Raw genomic sequence first — 22,003 nt, forward strand, 5'->3', positions numbered from 1 at the left:
GTGTGTCCGTTTGAGAGAGACCCGCAGTGCAGCTTTTGCGACACCAGGGGGCAGCATTTGGAGACGGACGTCTTTGTTGTGGGACATGCAGCCACATGTGTGTGCGTGTCGTCAAAAAGTTCCACTGAGGTCCCCTGTCAGCCTTTGGCTATTCGCTGTATTAGAGAAAGAATGGAAGGAAGGAAGGTAGGTAGGAAGGAAGGAAGGTTAGAAGAAAGGAAGGAAGGAAGGTAGGAAGAAAGGAAGGTAGGAATGAAGGAAGGAAGGAAGAGGTAAAAACTAAAAAAGTTTGCTGTGATTGGAAGCAGAAACGGAGGCCTGTGATTGGTGGATGGCGGGAGGAGAGTTGAGACAACTCACACTTTGACTGACAGGTTGATGTTGACAGTTACTCTTTTGGGCTTTTACTTCCATTACACCTGCTATTGACCTGTGGAACAGCGCCACCACCAGCCAGACTGCAGATAGCCTCCACACACATGCATCTGCCTTAAATCACCTTTTTTTCTGTGTGTTTCTCTGCACGGTACAAATGTACATTTGGAAAATCTGTATATTTGCCTGAAGCAGATTCCACCTTAAAAGCCCATTAAAATATATACAGTATATACATGTATGTATATATATTTCTTTAAATTTAGACGTTTGCACATTTTTTTCTGTGACTTGAAAGTGGCTTTTCATCACATGTTTGCCGTGTGCATCCCCACATCGTAGTGTGCAGTGTGCAAACACCTACTGTGACAGGCTGCGGGTCTGTTGCGCTGTGTTTACAACGACATGAATGTCTGCCTTTCCAAAAATAAGATGAGAAGAGGAGTGAGAGTGTCGCAGCCTTAGATCAGCATGAAAGAAAAGCAATAAAAAAAGAAAGTTGAAGTTTAATTTTGGAAATGTCCAAGGTGTGAAGTGGACGATTGATAAGTCGCTGGTCTGTCTCGACTGGCCACTAGGTGATGCTCTCTGGTCCCCCCGGCCTTCACTTGTTCTCACTTGTTCAGGCATCTCTCAGACCCAGCCTGTTTGGGTGAGTGCGGGGGGGTTTAACATTTTACAACTTCTTTTTTCTTCAGTTGCATGCGGCCATGAAAGTGTCTCCAGGCCACGGCCAGAACCGCAGCTGCTTTTTTTTTAATTGATTTACTTCTTCTCCTTTATCCGCCTTTTTTTTCTTCCCCCTGCGTTTCCTTTTTATGGCGCCGACACCAATAATGCCTCCCCGACTCGACTCGACTCGGCCCAGCTGGGAGGTTTTCTCTTGTAAAAGATGCCATTTATAGGAGCGAGCGGCTCCTGTTTCTGGGTGAAGTCACGCAGCGTGTGGGTCTGAGCAGGACTGTCGTCTTATTTCTGGTGAGGGTCTGCAGCGAGCCACCGACCTGTTGCCGACTCCAGACGTGACTCACCGGCCCTGACGACCGCTTTTTAATCAACTCTGAGGAAAGTGCCTCACTTTTCCATCGTGTCATCCGACGCTGCACTCTCATCACCTCTGATGAGGAGGAATTGTTGTGATTTTCATAGAGAGATGATTAAATTTTGTTTTGTCTTTGGGTTTTTTTTTTCTTCTGATTTTCCCTTGTTTATTTGTGTATGATTTTTTTTTTATTTTCACTATATTTTCTATTTTTAGCACACTGCCATGAGGATTTAGTTTTTTTCTTGCTTTGAAGGAAAATGCGATCGAATTTTGGTGCACATCTGATTTAAAGTTTTGTGTAAAATCTTTATATTATTTCATTTCCTTAATTTTGGAGTGTAGATTTTTTAGATTTTTTTTCCTAGATTCAAGATTTCAAGATTCAAGATTGATTATTATTATTATTATTATTATTGTTGTTACAATATAATATAATTATTTATTATATAAAAAAGTAGTTCCCACTTCAATGTGCAGGAAAAGGAGGGACAAAAAAAAACAAAAAAAAACACTTTGGCTAAACATAGTTTTTGTTTTTTTCTCCCTCCCTCTTTAGTGGGGAGGTGACAGCGGCTTAGTCTTAACGTTAATAATAAACCGACAGCACCACTAAGAGGCAGGTTCCAGCTTTATGAATGGAAGGACTGAAGCTGGACCTCCTGCCTGAGTTTTGGCTGCAATTAAAGGAAGCCGAGACAAAAATCATGGTCGGAGGTTTTGACCATCCTGAGGCTGAGCTGTAATTCAGAGTAGCCACCAGAAGCCTTGCGCTGCACTCCTGTGGATTCGCTCTCCCCCCTTTTCTTTTCTTTTTTTTTTTTCGTCTTCTTCTCCGTCGCCAAAAGTCATTATGAAATTTAGTGCAACCTCAAAGAGCGATTAAGGCCAGAGACTGTGAAGCCGGGCCTTTTATTTTGGGGGGGGGGGGGGTTATTTTAGCAGCGGCCTTATGGGGTTATGAGGACTAATTATCCGAATCAAAGCTGAGTCTGTGCTATTAGAGCCGGTGCTCCACTTTACTAGCACTACCTGAGCTGCACTTTGTGAAGCCCTGCCTTCCAATCTGGGGTTGGACATTTCAGACTCTTGGCTTATTATTTGGCCAATCCCACGAGGGGCTCGCCGCTGCGATGACGCACTGATACGCTTCGTTTATATTTGCGACTAATTCTGACACTCAGCGGTGCTTTTTTTTTTTTTTTTTTTTTGCAGCCTGGTTTGCAGAGTTCCAAAGAGAGCCAGTAGGGGGGGATTGAAGGCGGATGAGGACGACCGAAGGGGAGAGTGTAGATTTGTGTGAGAATATAAAGAAGTTAGAAGAAAGGTCACTAAGTCTGATTATAAGAGATAACAATACAAGTAAGAGTAAGTAAGTCACATGAAAAGTATTCCACCAGTCAACCATATGTTGTCAGATGGTGGATATTGAAATAAAGTGTGATGTCACTGGTTTGGGCACGTTGCGGTTGTTTCCGCAGAATGTTGCGTGACCACTCACAGGGCGCTATTTCCAGTCAGCTGACCTCACTGGTTTCTGCCCTTCACGAACCCCCGAAATCAATCATCGGGCCCTCAACGTGCACCCTCACCTTGTTATTATAAAAGCATTATCAGATGGGATAAAGGACTCGGCGTCTGTGCTGTTTCCTCTGGAGGATATGTGAGGTGTCTGACCTTATCCCTGCTCTCAGGATCAGATGAATTATTATATTTTATTTCATTCTGTTCTTTGGGGTTTTATGTTTTCAGCGACACTGTAGGAAACCATAATAAAATAATCATAAAAAAACGAATTTGAATTTTCAGTTTTGAACTGTTCTTTCTGTTGCTTCTGGGCATCTTGCACTCGTCCTGGTCGTTGGCCAAATATGGCGATGGGCGGAGTCATTTTTAAGTCTCCCACTGGTTTTGCAAACAACCGTTCTGAACCCTTGTAGTTGGTCTGGGATGCCGTCTTTAGCTTCTGGTCCATTTTGAAACCAGAAGAAGAATCCATATTTGGATGTGTGGGCTTTCTTTAGCCACGCCCACAACTTTATGGCCATTTTTACTCCTGTCTTTATCCCAAAGACAAAGACAAAATGCTCAGTAGAGATTTTCCTGAATTTTTTTGACCAACAAAAACGTTTCACCTGTGACTAACGTGTTACTAGCGGTGTGAATTTAGGCCTCCATTCCGTGTTCATTTTTGCCACCGACTGTGGTGGTCACTGCTGGCCAAACAACAGAATACACGGTTGTTCTGTCCCAGTTGTCCAGGCTCCTCGTCCCACTGCTGCCCCCTGGGTGGCACAGAGGCCTGGGCGCTGCTGTCTGGGCTGTCTGCGCCTCGGCGGAAGGTGGTGTTTGCGGCCAGGGAAAGGTGTCAGAGGGCCAAAGCCACCAGTCTCAAGGAGCTCCAGCGCTTTTATGTGTGTTGCACTTTGGAAGTGGCGCCGGTGTTTACCAAAACTGTGTGGTGGAGACCTTTTGTAATCATGGTGCGCAGCAATGCGAGGCCAAAGCGCTTTGAGCTCGGTGGTGTAGTCTGCTCCCCCCCCCCAACCCCTGAATTGGCTTTCTGACGCTGTGCAGAATGAGAAGCTCAAACGTGGACGTTGCAACGCCGGAGTAAGTCTGTGGTTTAGGTTGACCCAGCGTGGAAGGGTCAGGATTGGACGTCCTCCTCTTGGCTGAACTTTGGTTGGTTGGTTGGTTGGTTGATTGGTTGTCTGAGAAGAAGCTCATGACTCCAAAAATGTTTTCAACGTTGCTCTCCAGACTCCGACCTTCAGCTCCAGAAGCTTTCCAGCACTCCTTGTACAAGCCAAATACTTCAAACCCCCGACGCTTTTGGGAATCGCGTGATATTGGCAGGCGTCTCTCAAACCCAGCCTGTCTGTGTAGTGTTGCTATCGACCGGATCGTTTGGAATGACGGCGCAGCTACTCAACAGTCAGAGACACGGGCTTTTTGGATTATTACGGGTCTGAGATCTCGTTGGCTGTTGAATCTTTTTCTCTCGGTGCACCAGCAGAGAACCTTCTGATGGGTGTGGATGTGCGAACAAGTGATCAAAGAGGTTCCTTATGATGGCGGCGGCCCTAAATACTCTGGTACGTGTTTAGACGGCCGTTGCCGGGGCTCCGCTTGCTCTCCTGGTTCAGGTCGGCCGTTGTTGTTTTCATTGGTTTAGGTTGCTTTTTTTATTTTAGGCGGGGCTGGGAAGGTTCCCTGAGAACCATTCTTAGTGCGGTGCAAGGAAAGCTTTGGGGTCGACAGGGAAGTCTCGGGATTCTTTTGCCTGCTCCGGTTCCAAAGAGAGCCGGCAGCCCCTCCAGTGGAAATGAATAAGGAGCGGGTCGGGAATAGCACTTATCTCTGGCGGTGAAAATATCTCCGGGTCAACTCTCACCGCGGCTGATGACTAGATAATGTCAAGGTGGCCGAATAAAAGCCCATTAGGCCCATTACAGCCACTCCAAAGGCCAACGCAAATGTGCGTTCTGCTGCATGTGCTAAATGGTGTTTCTGGAGTTATTAATACCTCAGCGTGTGAAATTTCTCCTCCCTGCCCTCGTGAGCGTCGCCTCGTGATCTGGATAGATCAGATAAGTCATAATTTGAGGTGGTGATTCAGTTTTGAGGAATTTTTTGTTCTCTTGAAATATTTCTAACGCTTTCATGTGAACGATTTCCTCCAGAAAAGAAACAACAACAGCGGCAGCAGCAGCAGCAGCCTCAAAGCTCTTTTGTAGGCTTGCGAGAGAGAAAAATAACCAGTGATTTTAGGGATGACTGGCGCTGGAACGGGCGCGGGCCAGTCTGAGAGAGTTCCTTCCCTTTCTTTCACCGGGCTCTGCCACTCGACAACAGGTTTGCTTTGTTCACTTTTGGTGCCCGTAACATTTTAGCCCCTCGTGATGAGCCGCGCTCCACCGACAATTGCATGCAGTTTTCCCGCCGGGAATTTTATCTACGTTTCCTTTCTCCTTAATACCAGATACGTCTTGATGATTTATGATTGCGAAAGAAACCGTTAGAAAACAGCTTCTCAAGTTGAATAACTTAGTCCAGGGGGTGGGCAAACCCTTTGGCTTGTGGGCCACAATGGGTTCTAAAACTTGACAGAGGGGCCGGAGCAGCAGCAGCAGCAGCAGCAGCAGCAGATGGATGGAGCATTTTGCTGACTACAGCACATAAGAGAAAAGCTATATATATATATATATCATGGGATATGTAGAAAACGTGCACTTCATTGTTAATTGACAATGGACAAAAGCGTTAGAACAAAATCAGTGGCTTTGAAGCTCCACGTGTTTTTTTTAGCTCTTTATTGAAAGGACTCTTAAAACGGAGTTCGGAGGGCTACATTGGAAAGCTATGCTCCTGCCTGACTGAGACCAAAAGGCCTCAGACTTTTGAATCCTTCAAAATGGCACCGGAATGCTTCAACCGGTCGTCCCAACCGTGACTTCTCTGCACACCACGTAGTTCAGGAGACCGGCTCGGTGGCTTTTCCTTCGGATGGAACCCTCAGGTGAAAATAAGGCCAGAATATATGGGCCCTGCTGCCGTCACACGTTGGTGACCGTGTCCTCAACCCAAAAGATGAGTATGGAAGTCTATAAAAAGCCTGCAGTTCAGACTCCTCTCATTATGAAACCTGCTGAGAAGATTTGAACGTTCGCTGTTGGATGGGAAGAGTCTAATAACGAATGGGAGAAAGAGAAAAAAAAAAGTAAATAAACGCGGCGGTCAACCTGGCGTGCGAGCGTCCTCGTAACGGTTGCCGGGTTCATCCCGTCGGGGTTCTCCGTATCCGGAACCGTAACCGCCGCTGGCGAGGTGACCTCAGCCCGCCTTCCCCCCAGCCACCACTGTAATTACAGCGGGGTCGCCGAGGACACGCTGACTGATGCTCCTTCAGAGGCCCCTTGGTGTGGAGCACGCTCAGTGGACTGGGACCAAGGTGCCCTGATCCAGCTTGATAACACCACAGTCTGGGCCTGAGGCCGCTCTCTTGCTGGAAACTCTTTTTTTTTTTTTTTTTTTTCACTCCGCCACCGTCTTTGGAGTTTTGCTAGTTGGAGGCATTGTTGATTGCACAGGAAGTGCAGACATGATGTTCTTGTTGAGCGTCACGTGATGTGCAGGAAGGAATTCCACACTGTTGTTGCAAGATGGGAAACGTTTTGAGAGGTTTTACTAGCAGTGGCTTCATTTGGCTGCTTTCTTTTTGCAATATTTGAGAGGTTTTTCCTTTTTTTTTTTTAATTATGTAGCACTACTTGGATTGCGCACATTTTCAAGGGTCAATGGAAACACTACAACTAGTATGTGGAGATGTGGAGATGTGGAGCCATGGAAGCGCCTTGCCCCGAGGCTCGTCCCGTGAGTTCACCTCGCTGGTCTGAACCTCCGGCTGCAGGACAGTGGGAACGGAATGGAGAACTCGAGGCTCTGCGAACATGACCTTGAGTCTTTTCTTCATTGTGATGAATTCACAGCAGAGTCAAGGTTCGGACTCCTACGCTCGTGCCTAGAAAATAGAATTATCAGTGAATCAAAGTCACTGCGAGCACCTCCACCACCTCCTGCCATCTCCGCCCGCTTTCCACGTATTGACAGAGGGCCAGAAGCCGGAGGAGCAGCAGCAGCTTAATTTTCTCACCCGGACTCCGACTGAAGTGACATGTGCGCTGGTTTTTTTTTTTTTTTTTTTTTTTTAATCCAGCAAATCCAAAATAGGCAGCCCTTTAAAGTCAGCATTTTAGTTCTCAAACATGGCATTACGCTGTTAAAAATACCAAAACGCTCCCATCAAAACCGCCGCGCCTTCCACCACTGGTCCACCACCTCGGCGTCCGCCGCTGCTCCGCCGCCGGCTGCTGAATTTGTTTAGAGCAAAAAAACACACACAGGGCCACTTGTGCGAGAGGCCGAGGATGCTGCTCAGGATGCTGTGCTGACGGCCGAATACATACGTGGATATACACTACCCCTTTAAAGTCGCACAGCAGGAGGTCACCCCGTTCCAAAGCGCAGGGTTTTTTTTTGTTTTTTTTTTTCGTCTTCTGTCTTTCACAATAAAAACACTGCGGCCTCGTTGACGCAGAGCAGAACGAGGCCTATAAGTCGACCGCACATATGTTGACATGACTCCAACCGCGGCGACTGTAAGCACGTTTTACTGCTTCATAAAAAAAAAAGTTTAAGTTAGAGGGTGATGTCATCCCTTCCGACGAACCTCCGGCGAGTCTGGGGAGAAAAGACGGCGAAAGCGACGACAACAAAGAAAAAACTAAAACGAGATTGCGTATATTTGTTTGCACTAGAATTCTTGCAACTGCTACTGCTTCAACACAACTGAGCCCCCTGTTGTAGTTACTGTACTCTGTACATTTGGCTGTCTGAGGTCATGAAATTAAACCAGCAAATTTTAATGACAAAAATTTGTCAGAAAAAGGCAAAAATTGTGACAAACTTGAAGCAAAGTTGGCACAAAATCTGAATTTTTTTTCTCACACATGTTGCTGAGGAATCCACATGCACATGCGGTAATTCAAATACATACAAACGTGTGAATTTGTTGTGCGGCCCGCTTGTTGAAGCTTCTCTGACCCCGGCCCAGTCATTCTCGGACGGCTCAGAGTCCCGCAAACAAAGGCGAGGACCTCTGTTTACAGTGTTCCCGCCTCAGGAAAAACAATATTTACCTTCTGCCCAACCCCAACATCACCGCCGTCTGTCTCTGAGGACAGAACTGCCTGTAAACATTAAGCGGGTCGCACGACGAAAGCGACCGGTGCCGCCGCGTGTCGGAAATCCACCGCAGGAGCTTTTATTATTTCATTTTATTTTGCGAGACCAAATCAATGGAATGGCTGTGACTCCCTATAATAACGGTAATTCTAAAAGAGAAACCTCACCTCGCGTGCCGCGTGCAGTGACGTCGGGCCTGAGCGTGGTCTCTGTTTGATCTCCTGGATAAGATCTGATTGCATTTTGTCCCACGACTGCGCCTCCTTAATGAGCTCCTCTATAGGCTGGACGCTGCCGTCAGGGTAAACAAGCTTCCAGCCGCTCAAAGTGCGTTTTGTGTGGTGGTTGTTTTTTTTGTTTGTTTGTTTATTTCTGCAGCCCAATAAAAAATGAGGCTTATTTCTCAGAGGCTAATTACCGGTTTGGTTTATTTTAAAACGAGCTCCCAAACAAGTTAAGAAAACGCACACACGCAACAATCGTCGTCTCCGTTTCTTTTCAGATTTTTTTTTTTTTTTTTGTGTGTTCATTGCAATTTTTGTGTGTCATCGCTAGAGGATGAATAAGCTGAGTTGTACAAGTTCCTCCGTGTTGTTGTTGTTGTTGTTGTTGTTGTTTTTCCATCTTTTGTGTTGTCACTCGATGCTGAGGACACCTGGAGAGATCGCTGGAGAGAACATCTGATGGTGCAAAAGACTCAACGAGGGCTTTTTTCTTCTTCTTCTTCTTCTTCTTCTTCTTCTGGGCTTCTTTGAGTGACTCTCCGACTCCTGCTCGCAGTGTCCCGGTATAACCTCCGCGTCACCCAGCGATCACAGCCTCCCACTTCATGTCACAGCCGCCCACGTTCGCAGAAGAAACGCTGTTTTTAAACATCTTTTTTAAAATCTGAGATTCAACGTGAGAATCATCACAGTTCTCTTAAGATAGCGCCGGCTAAATTTAGCCGCGGTTCGGCGTAATGACAGATCACAGTTAGCCCGGCGTTTGCAGCAGGGCGGGGAAAGGATGGAGGGAGGGAGGAAGCAGGCGTCACTCGTCCCCCCCCACACAGGGCGAGCCACGTGATGTGGTCCCCCCCAAAAAAACCAGCCGCCACTGTCATTTGTCGTCGTCTGACTCACTGACTCACTGACTCAGCCTCTTTGTCTTCTGCTGTCTCCGGCTGTTTTGCTAGAATTTACTCTTGCGTGGAAGGAAGAAAAAAACTGTTCAATCAGAATTCACTTTTGCGGGGGGAAAAAAAAAAAAAACGTCCAGCGGCTTCCGAACTCCTTGGCCCCGTCTCTCGAAGAGGGCGTGGCCAAAGGTGGGAAGCAGCTGCGTTGGTTATTAATCTGATTGCAGTAAAACTGCAGTGGAGGTTCGTAGCTAAAGAGGCTGGAAAACCAGGAGCAAACACGGCTGGCGACACGATGTTGCTGCTCCGCAAGGGACCACCAGGGGGCGGGGATGGGGTGGGCTCTTTTTCGGAAGACGTGATCCGCGTTTTTACTTTTGAGTCTCGCGTTCAAGTCTTTAAAGAACGCAATTTCACGAAACGGGATGTCAATAAGAGTGCGAAACACGTCAAGCCAACAATGTAAGAAACCGGAAGCCGGCTAGCATAGAGGTCGCTTTAAAAGGTCGGGAATCGTTTCTGGAAGAGTAGTTTTAGCCGCATCACCGCTCCTCTTCGACCGCCCTCTACTTTTAGTTTTATTGCATTGTTGTTATCATTTGATGCTCGCTGGCCAAAAGAAATCACAAAAAGGGAGGAAAAAAAAAAAACCCTGCGCGTCCCCGTGATGCAGCAATTTTGCGGTCGCTCCCCCCTAAAAATGGAAAGTCCACAGACAAACTGGCCCCGGCTGCTGTGATTTTCCAAGCGGCTCCTACAGGTGGCGGAAAACACCAGAGATTATAGCTTCTGTCCTCCGGCTCCTCCCGCCTGCTCCGTAAACACACACACACACACACACACACACACACACACACACACACACACACACACACACTGCAACGCCCAGTGAGGAGAAACGGGCGAGAAATGTCACGCAATGTATGTCTATTCCTTCACGTGTTTGCTTTCCCAGCCTTCATCTCGGCCCTCCGCTCGTTAAAACTGCGATAAAGGCGAGCGGCGGCGGCCCCTAGGGGGCCCCGTCGTCACGTTCTGCTGCGGCTGTTTGTGAAACGCTTCCCCGCTCGCCTCTAATTTACACGCCGACTGTTGACTCGCACATCCTGCCCGGCGGCTTTGATGTGCGAGAGAGGTCGAGCCGGCCGGGCCTGTGGGCCCGGGGCCCAGGGTTCCGGGCTCGGGGCCCGGCGGCCAGCCTGCGGGGCTCCGTGCCCGGCCGCAGGGCCCGCTGCAGCCCTGCGTTCACAGCCAGGTCCTGCACGGCGAGCAGCTCTGGGTGACGGACCGACGGGCCTGAGGGATGGAACCGTCAACCAGGGGCTGCTGTTCAAGTTTAAGTTCAAGTTTAAAATCTAATTTTTTATTTATTTTTTTTACACACACACACACACACGCCTGCTTTGCTGGCAAACGTTCCTCAGGAACCACCAGAGCCTCGGGAGCTTTGCTGCCCTCGTTGTTTGTTGTTTGATGCGCTTTGCGTCTGTTGTGCTTATCCTCCCGGGACTTTGAGGAGCTCTGCTGGTCGTCCACCACCCACCCCCCCCCAACCCCCACCCCACTGACCTCCCTGACTGCGGCCAATGAGGCGAGTCGTGCGTCTCCGCTCTCCGCTGCGGCGTTCCCACGGACGGACAGACGGACGGACGGACGGACGGCGGATATCGGAGGGGCCGCGTCTGTTTAACGGAACGGTTAATGACCTGTGCACGCAATCTGGACTTCTGAGGGCAGCACGTCCAGGCTGATGATTATCTCCTGGAGGAGGGCTGGGCTGAGAGCGCGAGCGCGAGCGCAGCTTCCGTCCTGCTGCTTGTGTTTGGTGCCACCTGCTGGTCAGGAACCCTTCACTGCCGCTCGGGGTGTCGTTCTCTCGCTGTCTTGGTGGAGCTTTTTGTCTGCTGCAACGGACGTCAGCGAAGCACCCCGTGCTCACTTCTGACTGGGTTACAGGGGGTGGTGAAAGGCCAATCAGAAGTAAGTAAAGGGGCGGGTCTGCGGGTCTCATAAATCAGTTGGATTAACCTGCTTAGTCTGCCACCCGTCCTGCAGGACAAGTGTCCCGCCAGCAGAGGGCAGCAGATGCAAACCTTTGAACGTCGCTGCAGGACTTTGAGGAGTTTTGGCTCAAGAGTCAGCTGGCGCCTGAACCATCACACGCAGCTGATAGTAACAACATCACAGAAGGGGGCCTTTAAATGATTTATTTTGCAGTACCAGCTGACGCCACAGAGGTCTTGACTTCTTCAGCACCGGTCCAGTGGATATGATTTAGTTTTCATTTGTGCTGCTCCAGTCGTGCAGTCCAGTCCTGGTGCCGCTGGTTGGCCCCAGTGTGTTGTGTTGTGTTGTGTGGTGTGGTCGTGTGGTTTGGTTTGGTGTGGTGTGGTATGTTGTCGTGTGTTGTGGTGTGGTGTGGTGTGGTGCTCTCTGCTCAGCCGCTACGCCGGCAGTCTGAGGGCCTCGGTGGTGATGCTCCCGGAGGCTCTGCCAGGGTAAACACTTGGTGAACACCCGTGAACACACACACACTCATTCACACTCGTTCGTCCGTCCCCCCCCACCTCACCTCACCCCACCCCACTCCACCCCACCCCCTCCTTCTCTCCTCCTCCCAGCCTGTTTTCCCTCTTTTTGCTCCCGCTTGTGAAAGCCGCGACGCCACTTCTCACCCGTCAGTCAGCCAGTCAGTCAGCCAGTCAGCCAGTCAGTCAGCTAGCCAGTCAGTCAGCCAGCCAGCCAGCCAGCCAGTCAGTCAGTCAGTCAGTCAGTCAGCCAGCCAGCCAGTCAGACAGTCAGCCAGTCAGTCAGCCAGTCAGCCAGTCAGTCAGCCAGTCAGCTAGCCAGTCAGTCAGCCAGCCAGTCAGTCAGCCAGTCAGTCAGTCAACCAGTCAGCTAGCCAGTCAGCCAGCCAGCCAGTCAGTCAGTCAGTCAGTCAGTCAGTCAGTCAGCCAGCCAGCCAGTCAGACAGTCAGCCAGTCAGCCAGTCAGTCAGCCAGTCAGCTAGCCAGTCAGTCAGCCAGTCAGTCAGTCAGCCAGCCAGCCAGTCAGTCAGCCAGCCAGCCAGCCAGTCAGTCAGCCAGCCAGCCAGTCAGTCAGTCAGTCAGTCAGTCAGTCAGTCAGCCAGTCAGCTAGCCAGTCAGCTAGCCAGTCAGTCAGCCAGTCAGTCAGTCAGCCAGTCAGCCAGTCAGTCAGCCGCTGCTGGACCAGCTTCAGCAGCTCTGCCAGCAACGTGTCTTTTTCTTTTGTTGCTGTTTTTCTTTTGCCAGTTTTGAAAGGTGTGTTTTTTTTGTCACATCCAGTGTTGCTGGACCAGTGTTCCTCGTTTTTACCTGCATGTTGTCGGTTTGATGATCAAAAAAATGTTCTTAATTTTTTATCAAAGTCTTTTGATTCCACTAAAACGAATGCAATTTAAAAAAAAACTTTGCTGCTGGAATCTGAACCAAAATGTGCTTCTGTTTTTTTGTCGTCGTTTTTGTTTTTGTTTTGTTTGTGTGCTTGTTTTGTTTCGACGCCCTTACTGTGCCTGCAGCCAGCGTCACTCATTCTGCCTTGTGCGCCCCCTAGAGGACGCCGGCACCTACTTCCCCAGCGTGAAGCGGGACCCGGGCCGCTACCTGCAGCCCTGCTCCGACAACGTCAAGTCGTGGCTGCGCAGCATGAAGAACGCCGGCAAGGTGCTGCTGCTCATCACCAGCTCCCACAGCGACTACTGCCGCCTCATCTGCCAACACATCCTGGGGTGAGGCACCACAGCGCCCTCTCTCTTTAACACGTGGAATGAATTGCACTGAGTTATTGTCACGTGTCCCGGTTGGTAACGTCAGACGCTCAGCGGTAAATTCATATGTGTATATATATATATATATATATTTTTTTTTTTTTATATATTTTTTTTTCTTAATTTGAAATTCCAGTATCCACAGATATGTGACATATCTGATATTTGACGTCATCACATTTAAAATAAAGTCAGTAGAAAGATAAAAAGACAGAATCCAAGCCGAGAAAAAGAAGAGAAAGCTCCGAGGCCACAATAAACTTTCTGTCGCTGAGGTGTCCATGATGTAAAGCCAAGGTTTTTTTTCCCAGTGTGTAGTCTCAGTATCAGTTCCAAAGTATCCGGTTGATTCTTGAGCCCCGGGTGTCGCTCTGCGTCGGGTCGCTCGCCACCTCAGATTGCCTTTTTGTTCGGGCAGCCGCCGGCCTCCCTCTGTTTGCACTGCGGAGGTTTACAGGCTTATTTTATTTTTGTAGCCTTAAGCCCTGTTACACACTCCATCAAGCAGCAGCAGCAGGAGCAGGAGGAGGAGGAGGAGGCGGAGGAGGAGGAGGAGGACATTGTCCACTGTGTGCGGTCACAGAGCGCCACCTTGTTCTCAGTGAAGGCGTTGTTATCTCGCTGGCTGATGAGAGGGGCGGGTCAGGTGAGGTCAGGTAAGGTCAGGTGGTCTCCCTGACACCCCGCCCCCCACTTCCTGTTCAGCGGCCTGGACACCTCTCGACCCCCCTCTGCCTCTGACCAACACAACTGCGGCCTGCGTGTGTGTGTGTGCGTGTGTGTGCGCGTGTGTGTGTGTGTGTGTGTGTGTGTGTGTGTGTGTGTGTGTACGTGTCGCCCCCTGCTGAGAACAGCCTTCCAGCTGCCAGACGCACAACGACGGCGTTCCCGTCGCCGCTTTACGAGGTCGCATTTTATGTTGCGGGAGGAAGTTGTGGCTGAGGCCTGGTCCGGCCACTCGGCCTCACACACACACACACACACACACACACCTACACACACACTGGTCTGTGTTACTGCAAGACCGACCGTTTCATGAACAGCTTTGAAAAAAAGAAGAAGAAGAAGCTCAGAAATATGACTTTTATTTTGGAAACGCAGCTGGTGTTGGTTGTCAAGAGAGGTGAAACTTTCATTGCAAACTTTCACTTTAAATTTCTGCTCTCGGTCCTTTGCCTGTTTTTATTTTCCTTTTCCCCACTCAAGCAGTTAAAGTCATTTATAGTCATGCCGATGCTGATAAGTCCCGGCGCTCCCAGCAGAAACCCGCTTCCTGTCTCATCCCACTGTCTCCGCCTCCTTATATGGAAGTGCGTCCTGTCCCGTTGTCCTCCCGTACAGACGTGCAGCTGTGTGGGAGTGTTTACTCTCGCCCTCCATCGTCGTCTCCATCGCCCTCGCCGCTCGCCAGCCGTCGAGCCTCTCCGAGCTGCTTGGCCGCCGTCCAGCAGTCATCGTCCTCGCCGCCGCCGGTCCTTCACGCTGGCTTTTCTTCTGCTGTCTTCCTTGCAGGAAGGACTTTGAGGAGCTGTTTGACGTCATCATCACAAACGCCCTCAAGCCTGGTTTCTTCTCCCTGGTGCCCCAGCAGAGGCCCTTCAGGACCCTGGGTGAGTAGCCAATTGGAGCCCCGCCCTCTCTCCGGGGCCTCCAAAGGTACCAGGATGTGGTGCATTTGTATTGTATGGACTTCGTCTACATCCAGGGGTTTACACCGTGCACGTCAGTCTAGCTGCACATCTGTCCAGATTGCAGCGCTCTTTCACTCCCCCCCCCCCCTCCCCGAGCTTGCCAGTGAACTACGGTGGCCTGCGCTCCCAAACCTGTACACCTCATCCACCTTCTTCTTCTTCTTCTTCGTTGGTTTATTTGAGGATGTCAGCGTTCACCCCATGGATGCATTACAAGAACTGGATACCGGACTGGCAGTATGGCGGTGTGCCGATTTTTCCCCAGTGGCCACTCGAGGTACTGCTGCTGCTGCTGCAAAAAAAAAATCCCATGGGCGAAAAAAAAGCATTTTTCCCACAGACTGCAATACAAAAATAAAGGCCTTTAAAACGGCTGACAGGACGACTGTGACCTGAAACGCGATTCATAGTAAATCTTTCTATCGTACATTTTTCAGTTTTGGTCTTCTTGTCTGAAAGTGACCTTCTCCAGGGTCCTTCTGATTGGCCTAATAGGTCGTGTGAGCTGCAGAGGCATGATGGGAAGTGACACCACTGCTTTTACTCCTATAGTAATCATAAATCAGGCCAAAAGTTTGCACACTGGACCTTAAAGAGGTCGAATAAAAAGTGTCTCTCTCCCCCCCCACCCCCCCAAAATGTGCTGTAGTTCTGCAAAGTGGAAGTCTGGAGAAAGAAAAAGGACCAAAGGGTTGAGAACATTTTTTTCCTCCCCTGCAGCTGCGCAGTCAAAACAATTAGCAGGAAGATTGTTGCTGATAGAAGGGGGCTTCTGTAAGTTCATTGAACCACCGTCGCTTTGCCAGATCAGTGTTTTTTTTGGGGGGGGGGGGTTTGTTGTTGTTTTTTCTCCGTCGCCGCCGCTGGCTCAAAGTCACAAGAAGACGTTGGGATTAAAATAAACAAGAAGTAAAAAGCCTCACGAGCTGCACTCGGCCACTTCCATCAGAAACCAACAGCATTGTCACAGGAAAAAGCTAAATAAAAAAAAAATTTAAAATTATTTATTATCTTTATAAACCGCAGCTGGCTGTAATTCAGATGTGCATCTTTGCTCTGCTGAAGGACTCGAGAAAATGAGGTCGTCCAACAACAAAAAATATTTTTTTGCCTCATTTATTGTCTGGATGTCAAACAATAAAGTGTTTGCAGCATGAGAATGTTTTTTGTTTGTTTTTTTCTTATTGGCTGAGATGATTGCATCAGCACGTTTGGTTCAGCAGTAGCTGGCTGGGAGCCCCCCCCCCCCCCGTCCCCCCACTCATCTGGATCCAGTTTGAGGCAGCTGTAACAAAGGAGGGGAGGGGTTGGGGGGGAGTGCGTGATGTACGATGACTCTCCTCCTCCTCCTCCTCCTCCTCCTCCTCTCACTCTTCCTCCTTTCTGCCACGCTGGCAGCAGCAGAATCAGCATCTGCTCGTCCTCTGGCCGCCACGCAGCCTTCTGCTTTTTCTCTTTCTTTCCCCCTTTTTTTTTTCTTTCTTCTCCAAGACCACTCCTCCCTCGTTGGCTCCTCTTCTAAACCTTCTCCCCCCCCCACCCCACCCCCCTCACTTTATCAGCCCGTTAAGTTTATTCTCAGGAATTTGACGCCGGGGTTCTTTTATTGATTGATTTCTTTGTGTTAGTTCCAGACTGATGATGCAGCAGCTGGTGGAGATGTAAAGCATGCAAGTTCCTTCTTCTTCTTCTTCTTCTTCTTCTTCTCCTTCTTCTCCTCCGCCTCCTCCTTCTCCTTCTCCTTCTCCTCCTTCTTCTTCTCCTCCTTCTCCTGCTTCTTCTTCTTCTTCTTCTTCTCCTTCTTCTCCTCCGCCTCCTCCTCCTCCACCTTCTCCTCCTCCTTCTCCTCTTCTTCTTCTTCTTCGCTGCAGAAGTACATTGCCCTGCTCCCCACCCCCCCCCCCCCCCACCCGCCATTCCGGTTTATTGTCCTGGCAGCTGTTGCCGTGTGCGTCGCAATATTTTATGGCATATTTAACTCCAACTTGAACCCGTGGTAGCTCGACCTGCAGCCCCGGCGGCCTGGCCGGTCGACACCTGGCGGCCCAGAGGCCCAAAGTGGAGCAAAGCCTCCATGCAGTAGTGATTGGCTGGCTCCTATTGTAGAATTGAAACGCTTCAGTTTAAAATGTTCAATAAAATATATCTAGAATTAGAAAGAATACATTTACTACAATTTTACATTCAGAATGACCAAAAAGAAGAAAATAAGCATTCTTCATTCTAAAAATGAACAAGATATTCTTTCTTTTTGTGACCTCATCAATTCTTAAACTTATGAGATTTATATTTAATTATTTTTCTGCATTGGTTATTGGTCAGTAGTTTAAAAAGCAAATTGATAACGTGGAGCTGTGGCTCACGGTTCTGTGTCCTGTCGAGCCTCGTTGGTCCCCTGAGGGTTCCCTCTGAGGCCCTGAACCACAGGTTGGAAACCTCCCCGGCCGTCGCTCAGCTCTTGGACGGCGGCTGTGTAATTGTCACATGGGCAGTTGTGTTTTTTCTTTTTCTTCTTCTACTGTTTCTTCTTGTGGTGCGGCTGGTGAGCGCTGAGGTTTAGGGTGATGCTGTGCGGTCGTGTAGCAGCTGGATTCCCCGTGTGTGACCGCGTGTGTGTGACCGCGTGTGTGTGTGTGTGTGTGTGTGTTTGTCTGCCTCCCTCAGTGAACGACGTGGAGGACAGCGAAGGCCTGCCGTCGCTGGACAAGCCCGGCTGGTACTCGCAGGGCAACTGGCTGCACCTGCACGAGCTGCTCAAGACCATGACAGGCAAACAGGAGCCCAAGGTAGGCGGAGCTTAACCTGTCGGAGGCGGGGCTTGCCCTCTCCAGGTCGGTGGCGGGAACCTGCCTCAGGTGGAGGAGCTCCAGTGTCTCCAGTACCTCCAGATGTTGTCGCCTCACTTCCTGGCGGCCATATTTGAAGTTTTTCAGCTGAGTTTTTAGCTTGCTTGGTCTCCCAGTAGGTGAAACCAGGAGGCAGGGACCTGGTCGCCCGGCTCCCTCCTCCCCCCACCCTCTCCCCCCTCCACCCCCCTCCTCCTGGCCTCCCTGGGCTCAATGCCCTCTCTGTCTTCCCCCCCTCACCCCCTCCAGGCTCCCCGCCACGTGGAGAAAGCTCTCGTGGAATTCGGTGTCAACCTGCACTTAGTGGCTGCTGTTTAAACGCCCCTCAGGGTCGACACAGTCGAACCCAAGTCGCTCTGAACTTTGACCGCTGGCTGCGTTCACCTGGTGGCGGGGTGGGAGGGGGGAGGGGGGAGGGGGGCTCCAGTGCAGGTGAGACCTCCTGCACGCAGCAGCAGATCTCTTGACATCCTTCAGGAGAACCAAGGCTTTGATTGAGCGCCCTGGAGCTGCAGTGGGGCCCCACACGCTGCTCCGCCACAATGGGCTCCTTAAGGAGCAGCGGCCCCTGTTTACCTGAGCTCAGCCTCCCTCTGACTGGCTGGCTGAGTGACGAGCTGATAAGACGAGGGGGGGGGGGTTGAAGCTGCGGAGGTCAGCTGAACTGAGGCCACCACGACGGTGGTTTTTGTTTTTTTTGTCACAAAAAAAAAAATCATAACTTACCCCAACACACTGAGGTCAGAGGTCACATGAGTTTCCCAATGTGGAAGCTCCACATTCTCATGAGCTACATTTAAATTGTTTTACTGTTTATGACGGACTGAAGGAGAAGGAGCTGGTTGATACAGCAGGAAGGTCCACCGAGTTCTCCATTGATCTGCTTTAACCTTTAACCCAGGCACAGGCAAACTATGGCCCGGGGGCCACATGCGGCCAATCACCTGCTGGTTGACAAACACTTTTGTGACTTTTCAGAGGGAACAATGTCGCAGGTTCTGCGAAGTTCTTCTTCTTCGTCTGACGCCGACAGCCGCCGTCGCTGCCACTCGATTTGGTTTACGTGACGAAACTCTTCTGGCTTCTTTCTGTCTTTGTGTCCAAACCGACGACGTCTGCGGCGTCTCTTCTGGAACACGTTTCCTTCACGCAGGAATTTTGGTCTCTGGTAAATATTTATGCTCGTGACTCCAGTGAGAGCTGCAGTAGGGGGGGAGTCGGGGGGGGGGCTCAGACGGCACAGCAGAGACTACTGGAATGGCCCCCACGTCCTCTTTACGGCCCTGGGACTCCTGCAGAAAGGATCATCTCAGCAGACACACACACACACACACACACACACACACACACACACACACAAACACACACACACAGGCTTGTGTTCTATCTTGGGGGCTGTAAAAACACATTTCTTTAGCTGAGATCAGAGGTTTTTCTCTTCAGGACGGACAACACAGACTGACTCTAGTTAATCTAGTTAATCTAGTAGTTAATCTATTTAATCTACGTGTATCTGACGGGATTTCTGGGGCCCAGACAGACAGAGAGTTTAAATCAGACCCAGTGGATGATGCTGATGACTCCACCAACAGGAGCTCGTGGACTTTTTGGAGTTTTTTTTTATTTTTCAAGCTGATGAAATGAACGTTCAAAGTAATAACATGAATCCAGCAAGGGCTCCGTCGTAGCCGTTAACGCCCTCCTGACTTCCTGCCACGCCGGGTCGACGTCTGTCAATCACAGTGACGCACTGCCATTCGTTTTTTCTGCCTTTTTTTCTGCCTTTTTTCTTATTTTTTTTCAAAGCGCCTGCTGGAATGCGACGCCTGCCTCTGCTTGCTTGTCTTTCCACCAGACTCGGAGAACAAAAGGAGGTGAGCCGGTCCGAGGAGGTTTTTGTGATGAGTTCTGCAGACCAGTCCTGTCTGGTCTGGTCTGGTCTAGTTGAGCTGTGAGGAGGTCTGGAGGAGGTTTGGCAGAGGTCTGGAAGAGGTCTGGTGTAGGTCTGAAGAAGGTCTGGTGGAGGTGTGGAGGAGGTCTGGAGGAGGTTTTGCAATGATTTCTACAGACCGGTCTGGTCTGGTCTGGTCTGATCGAGCAGTGAAGAGGTCTGGACGAGGTCCGGTTCTTGAGGAGGTCTGGAGGAGGTCTGGTGGAGGTCGGGAGGAGACCTCAGCCCAGACCAGAACCTAAAGTGTCGTCTTCCCTCCCTCCCCCTGCCTGCAGGTGGTGTACTTTGGAGACAGCATGAGGTCGGACATGTTCCCCGCCAGCAGCTTCGCCAAGTGGGAGACGGTGATGATCGCCGAGGAGATGGAGGGGGAGGGCGTGGCCAAGAGCGACGCCGCCCTCAACAACGAGGCCCAGGTGGAGCCGCTGGAGAAGAAGGGAAAGTTTGAGGCGAGTCTGGCAGCTGTTTCCTCTCGGCCTCGGACCTCCGCCGGCCGGCCAGCTGCTTCCCCTCCGCTTCCTCTCCACTTCCTGTCGGCTTCCTCCGCCTCACTGCTGTCGTCTCCTTTTGCTAAATGCATTCGGCTCATGTAGCACATCGCTGTAGCAGCATGTGCAGTGAAGACATGAAAACATGTCGGTTTATGGTAGATATGAAGCGAGTTATGATGACGCTCTGCAATCTTTCGGATCAGCTGCCACGATAAGAGCGACCACTTCCTCTCTCCTGCATCAGCTCGAACCCGCCAACAGATTGACAGCACGTCCTCGTTGGCTCTTGTACAACTGTTAATGTTCATTTCTATATTCAGCCTTCTCTGAAAATAGTAGAACTTCTTATTTTCTTATTAAAAACTATTTTGCTGATGTTGGATTCCAGTAATCCTCCTCCCAACGGTTCCCCGTAATGCCGGCTCATGTTGCTCAACATGCACCAAATGGTCATTTCCTGTTTCACTTCCCGTGACCCAGAATTAATGCCTCGCAAATTGATTCAAAGAGCCTCAAATCCTTCCGCAGCTGCGGCGTCAATGCATGAATTATCATTTATTGTTATCGTTGTTATTACTTGCTATTATCACCAACCCCATGCGACGCCGCACATCATGGGTGTCATTGCTGCCGACAGGACCAGGGCATGAAGGCTCCGTCGGCCGTGTCCAATCAGTGGGGATCCTATTTCGTGGACGTGCACAAAGGCGCCGGTGGCGGCGAGGAGGACGGCGGCAAGCTGACCTGGTGCTGCCACTGCATCCACAAGTACAGCACCATGGCCATCCCCAGCGTGGAGCACATAGCAGGTGGGGGGGGGATACACTCACAGACACACACACTGACAAAGCACCACAACTCTGCTCCTCCACAACGAGCCTCTGGACTCTGAACTCTTTGTTCAGATTGTTTGTGGGTGCCTCAATGTACATTTGATTTAATTTAGTGTATTAATAATTTACATTTATGGAGGATAATCTTACGATTTGGGTTATTTCAATCAAAATTATGAATTTAAGAGGAAGGCTTTTATTTTGAAAGGTGATCCTTGGTTATTTTTGGCAAGGCTGCCACTTGGGCATCTTTACGTCAAGCCTTCAGTGATTTTATGTTATGTGTGTGACATTTTGGACATCATCGGAGAACGTTTTTTTTCCTTTCCCATATCGGCATCGACAAATGCTGCTTTTCTCCTCGGAACACAGACAACATTCACATCCGACGTCGATATCTGCCTCATCCCCGATACTAACGAGGTGGAAGAGGCGACTCGGTTCTCCACCGAGAGGATCGGTTTCCTGTTTGCGGACGTCCCAGACTGATTTGCGGGAGAGGAAACAAACAGGAAAGCAACAGAAAGGAACTCGTTAAAGACGGCGTGCCGAGTCGATCCGGTGCAAATGTTTCTTGTTAATCTGAGGGAAGAAGAAAAAAGAGGAGTCAGGAATCAAATGTTTCCTCCTCTCTCGTCGGCCTGCGGTTGTCCAGCCAGTTCACTTAACAGCCAAATTCTGCTTCAGCCCAGAAACTTGCCATCAAAGTCTTTAAAAAAATAATAATAATGATAATAAAAAAATGCTCTTTTCTTCAACCAGAAAGCATTTTTTCCAGGAAATCTGTGGGCAGGGTTCTCGGGATGTAAGGGAATATTGAACATAATTGTGAACGCAACCAGACTATTATTCTCCGTCCCTCGCGGTTGTGGCTCCACCCACAAGTCCCATCATTTCAACCTGCAGGGAGATTGGTCTGCGAGTCGGTCTGTGGGATCAGAGGTTGGAATGGGTGAGTGGTGGTGGGACACATGGTACCGGCTCAGCGTTGGTGCCGCTCGGCCTCGGCCTCGGCAGATGTTGCTTTTCTTTGAAAACATGTTTTGACTGTTTGAGCTTTGAGGCGTAAAATAAAAGCGAGCCGTGAGGAAGCCGCGGCCTAAAGCTCAAAAACAACCTT

The 22,003-nt window shown here is 49.9% G+C and overlaps 1 protein-coding gene across 1 annotated transcript in view; it reads left to right on the forward strand.

Annotated features, from left to right (window-relative positions):
* The window catches only part of nt5dc1 (5'-nucleotidase domain containing 1), a 32,520-nt gene that overhangs the window by 8,567 nt on the left and 1,950 nt on the right, over nt 1–22,003 (forward strand). The window contains exons 7-11 of the mRNA XM_076016413.1: nt 12,858–13,032; nt 14,584–14,681; nt 17,427–17,548; nt 19,835–20,008; nt 20,688–20,859. Coding sequence (XP_075872528.1) covers nt 12,858–13,032; nt 14,584–14,681; nt 17,427–17,548; nt 19,835–20,008; nt 20,688–20,859 — 741 coding nt within the window. The remainder of the gene's footprint in view (nt 1–12,857; nt 13,033–14,583; nt 14,682–17,426; nt 17,549–19,834; nt 20,009–20,687; nt 20,860–22,003) is intronic.

This window comes from Nelusetta ayraudi, unplaced genomic scaffold (genome assembly GCF_046127955.1).
Source record: "Nelusetta ayraudi isolate G7.1 ecotype Tasmania unplaced genomic scaffold, CSIRO-AGI_Nayr_v1 ptg000226l, whole genome shotgun sequence".
Lineage (NCBI taxonomy): Eukaryota > Metazoa > Chordata > Actinopteri > Tetraodontiformes > Monacanthidae > Nelusetta > Nelusetta ayraudi.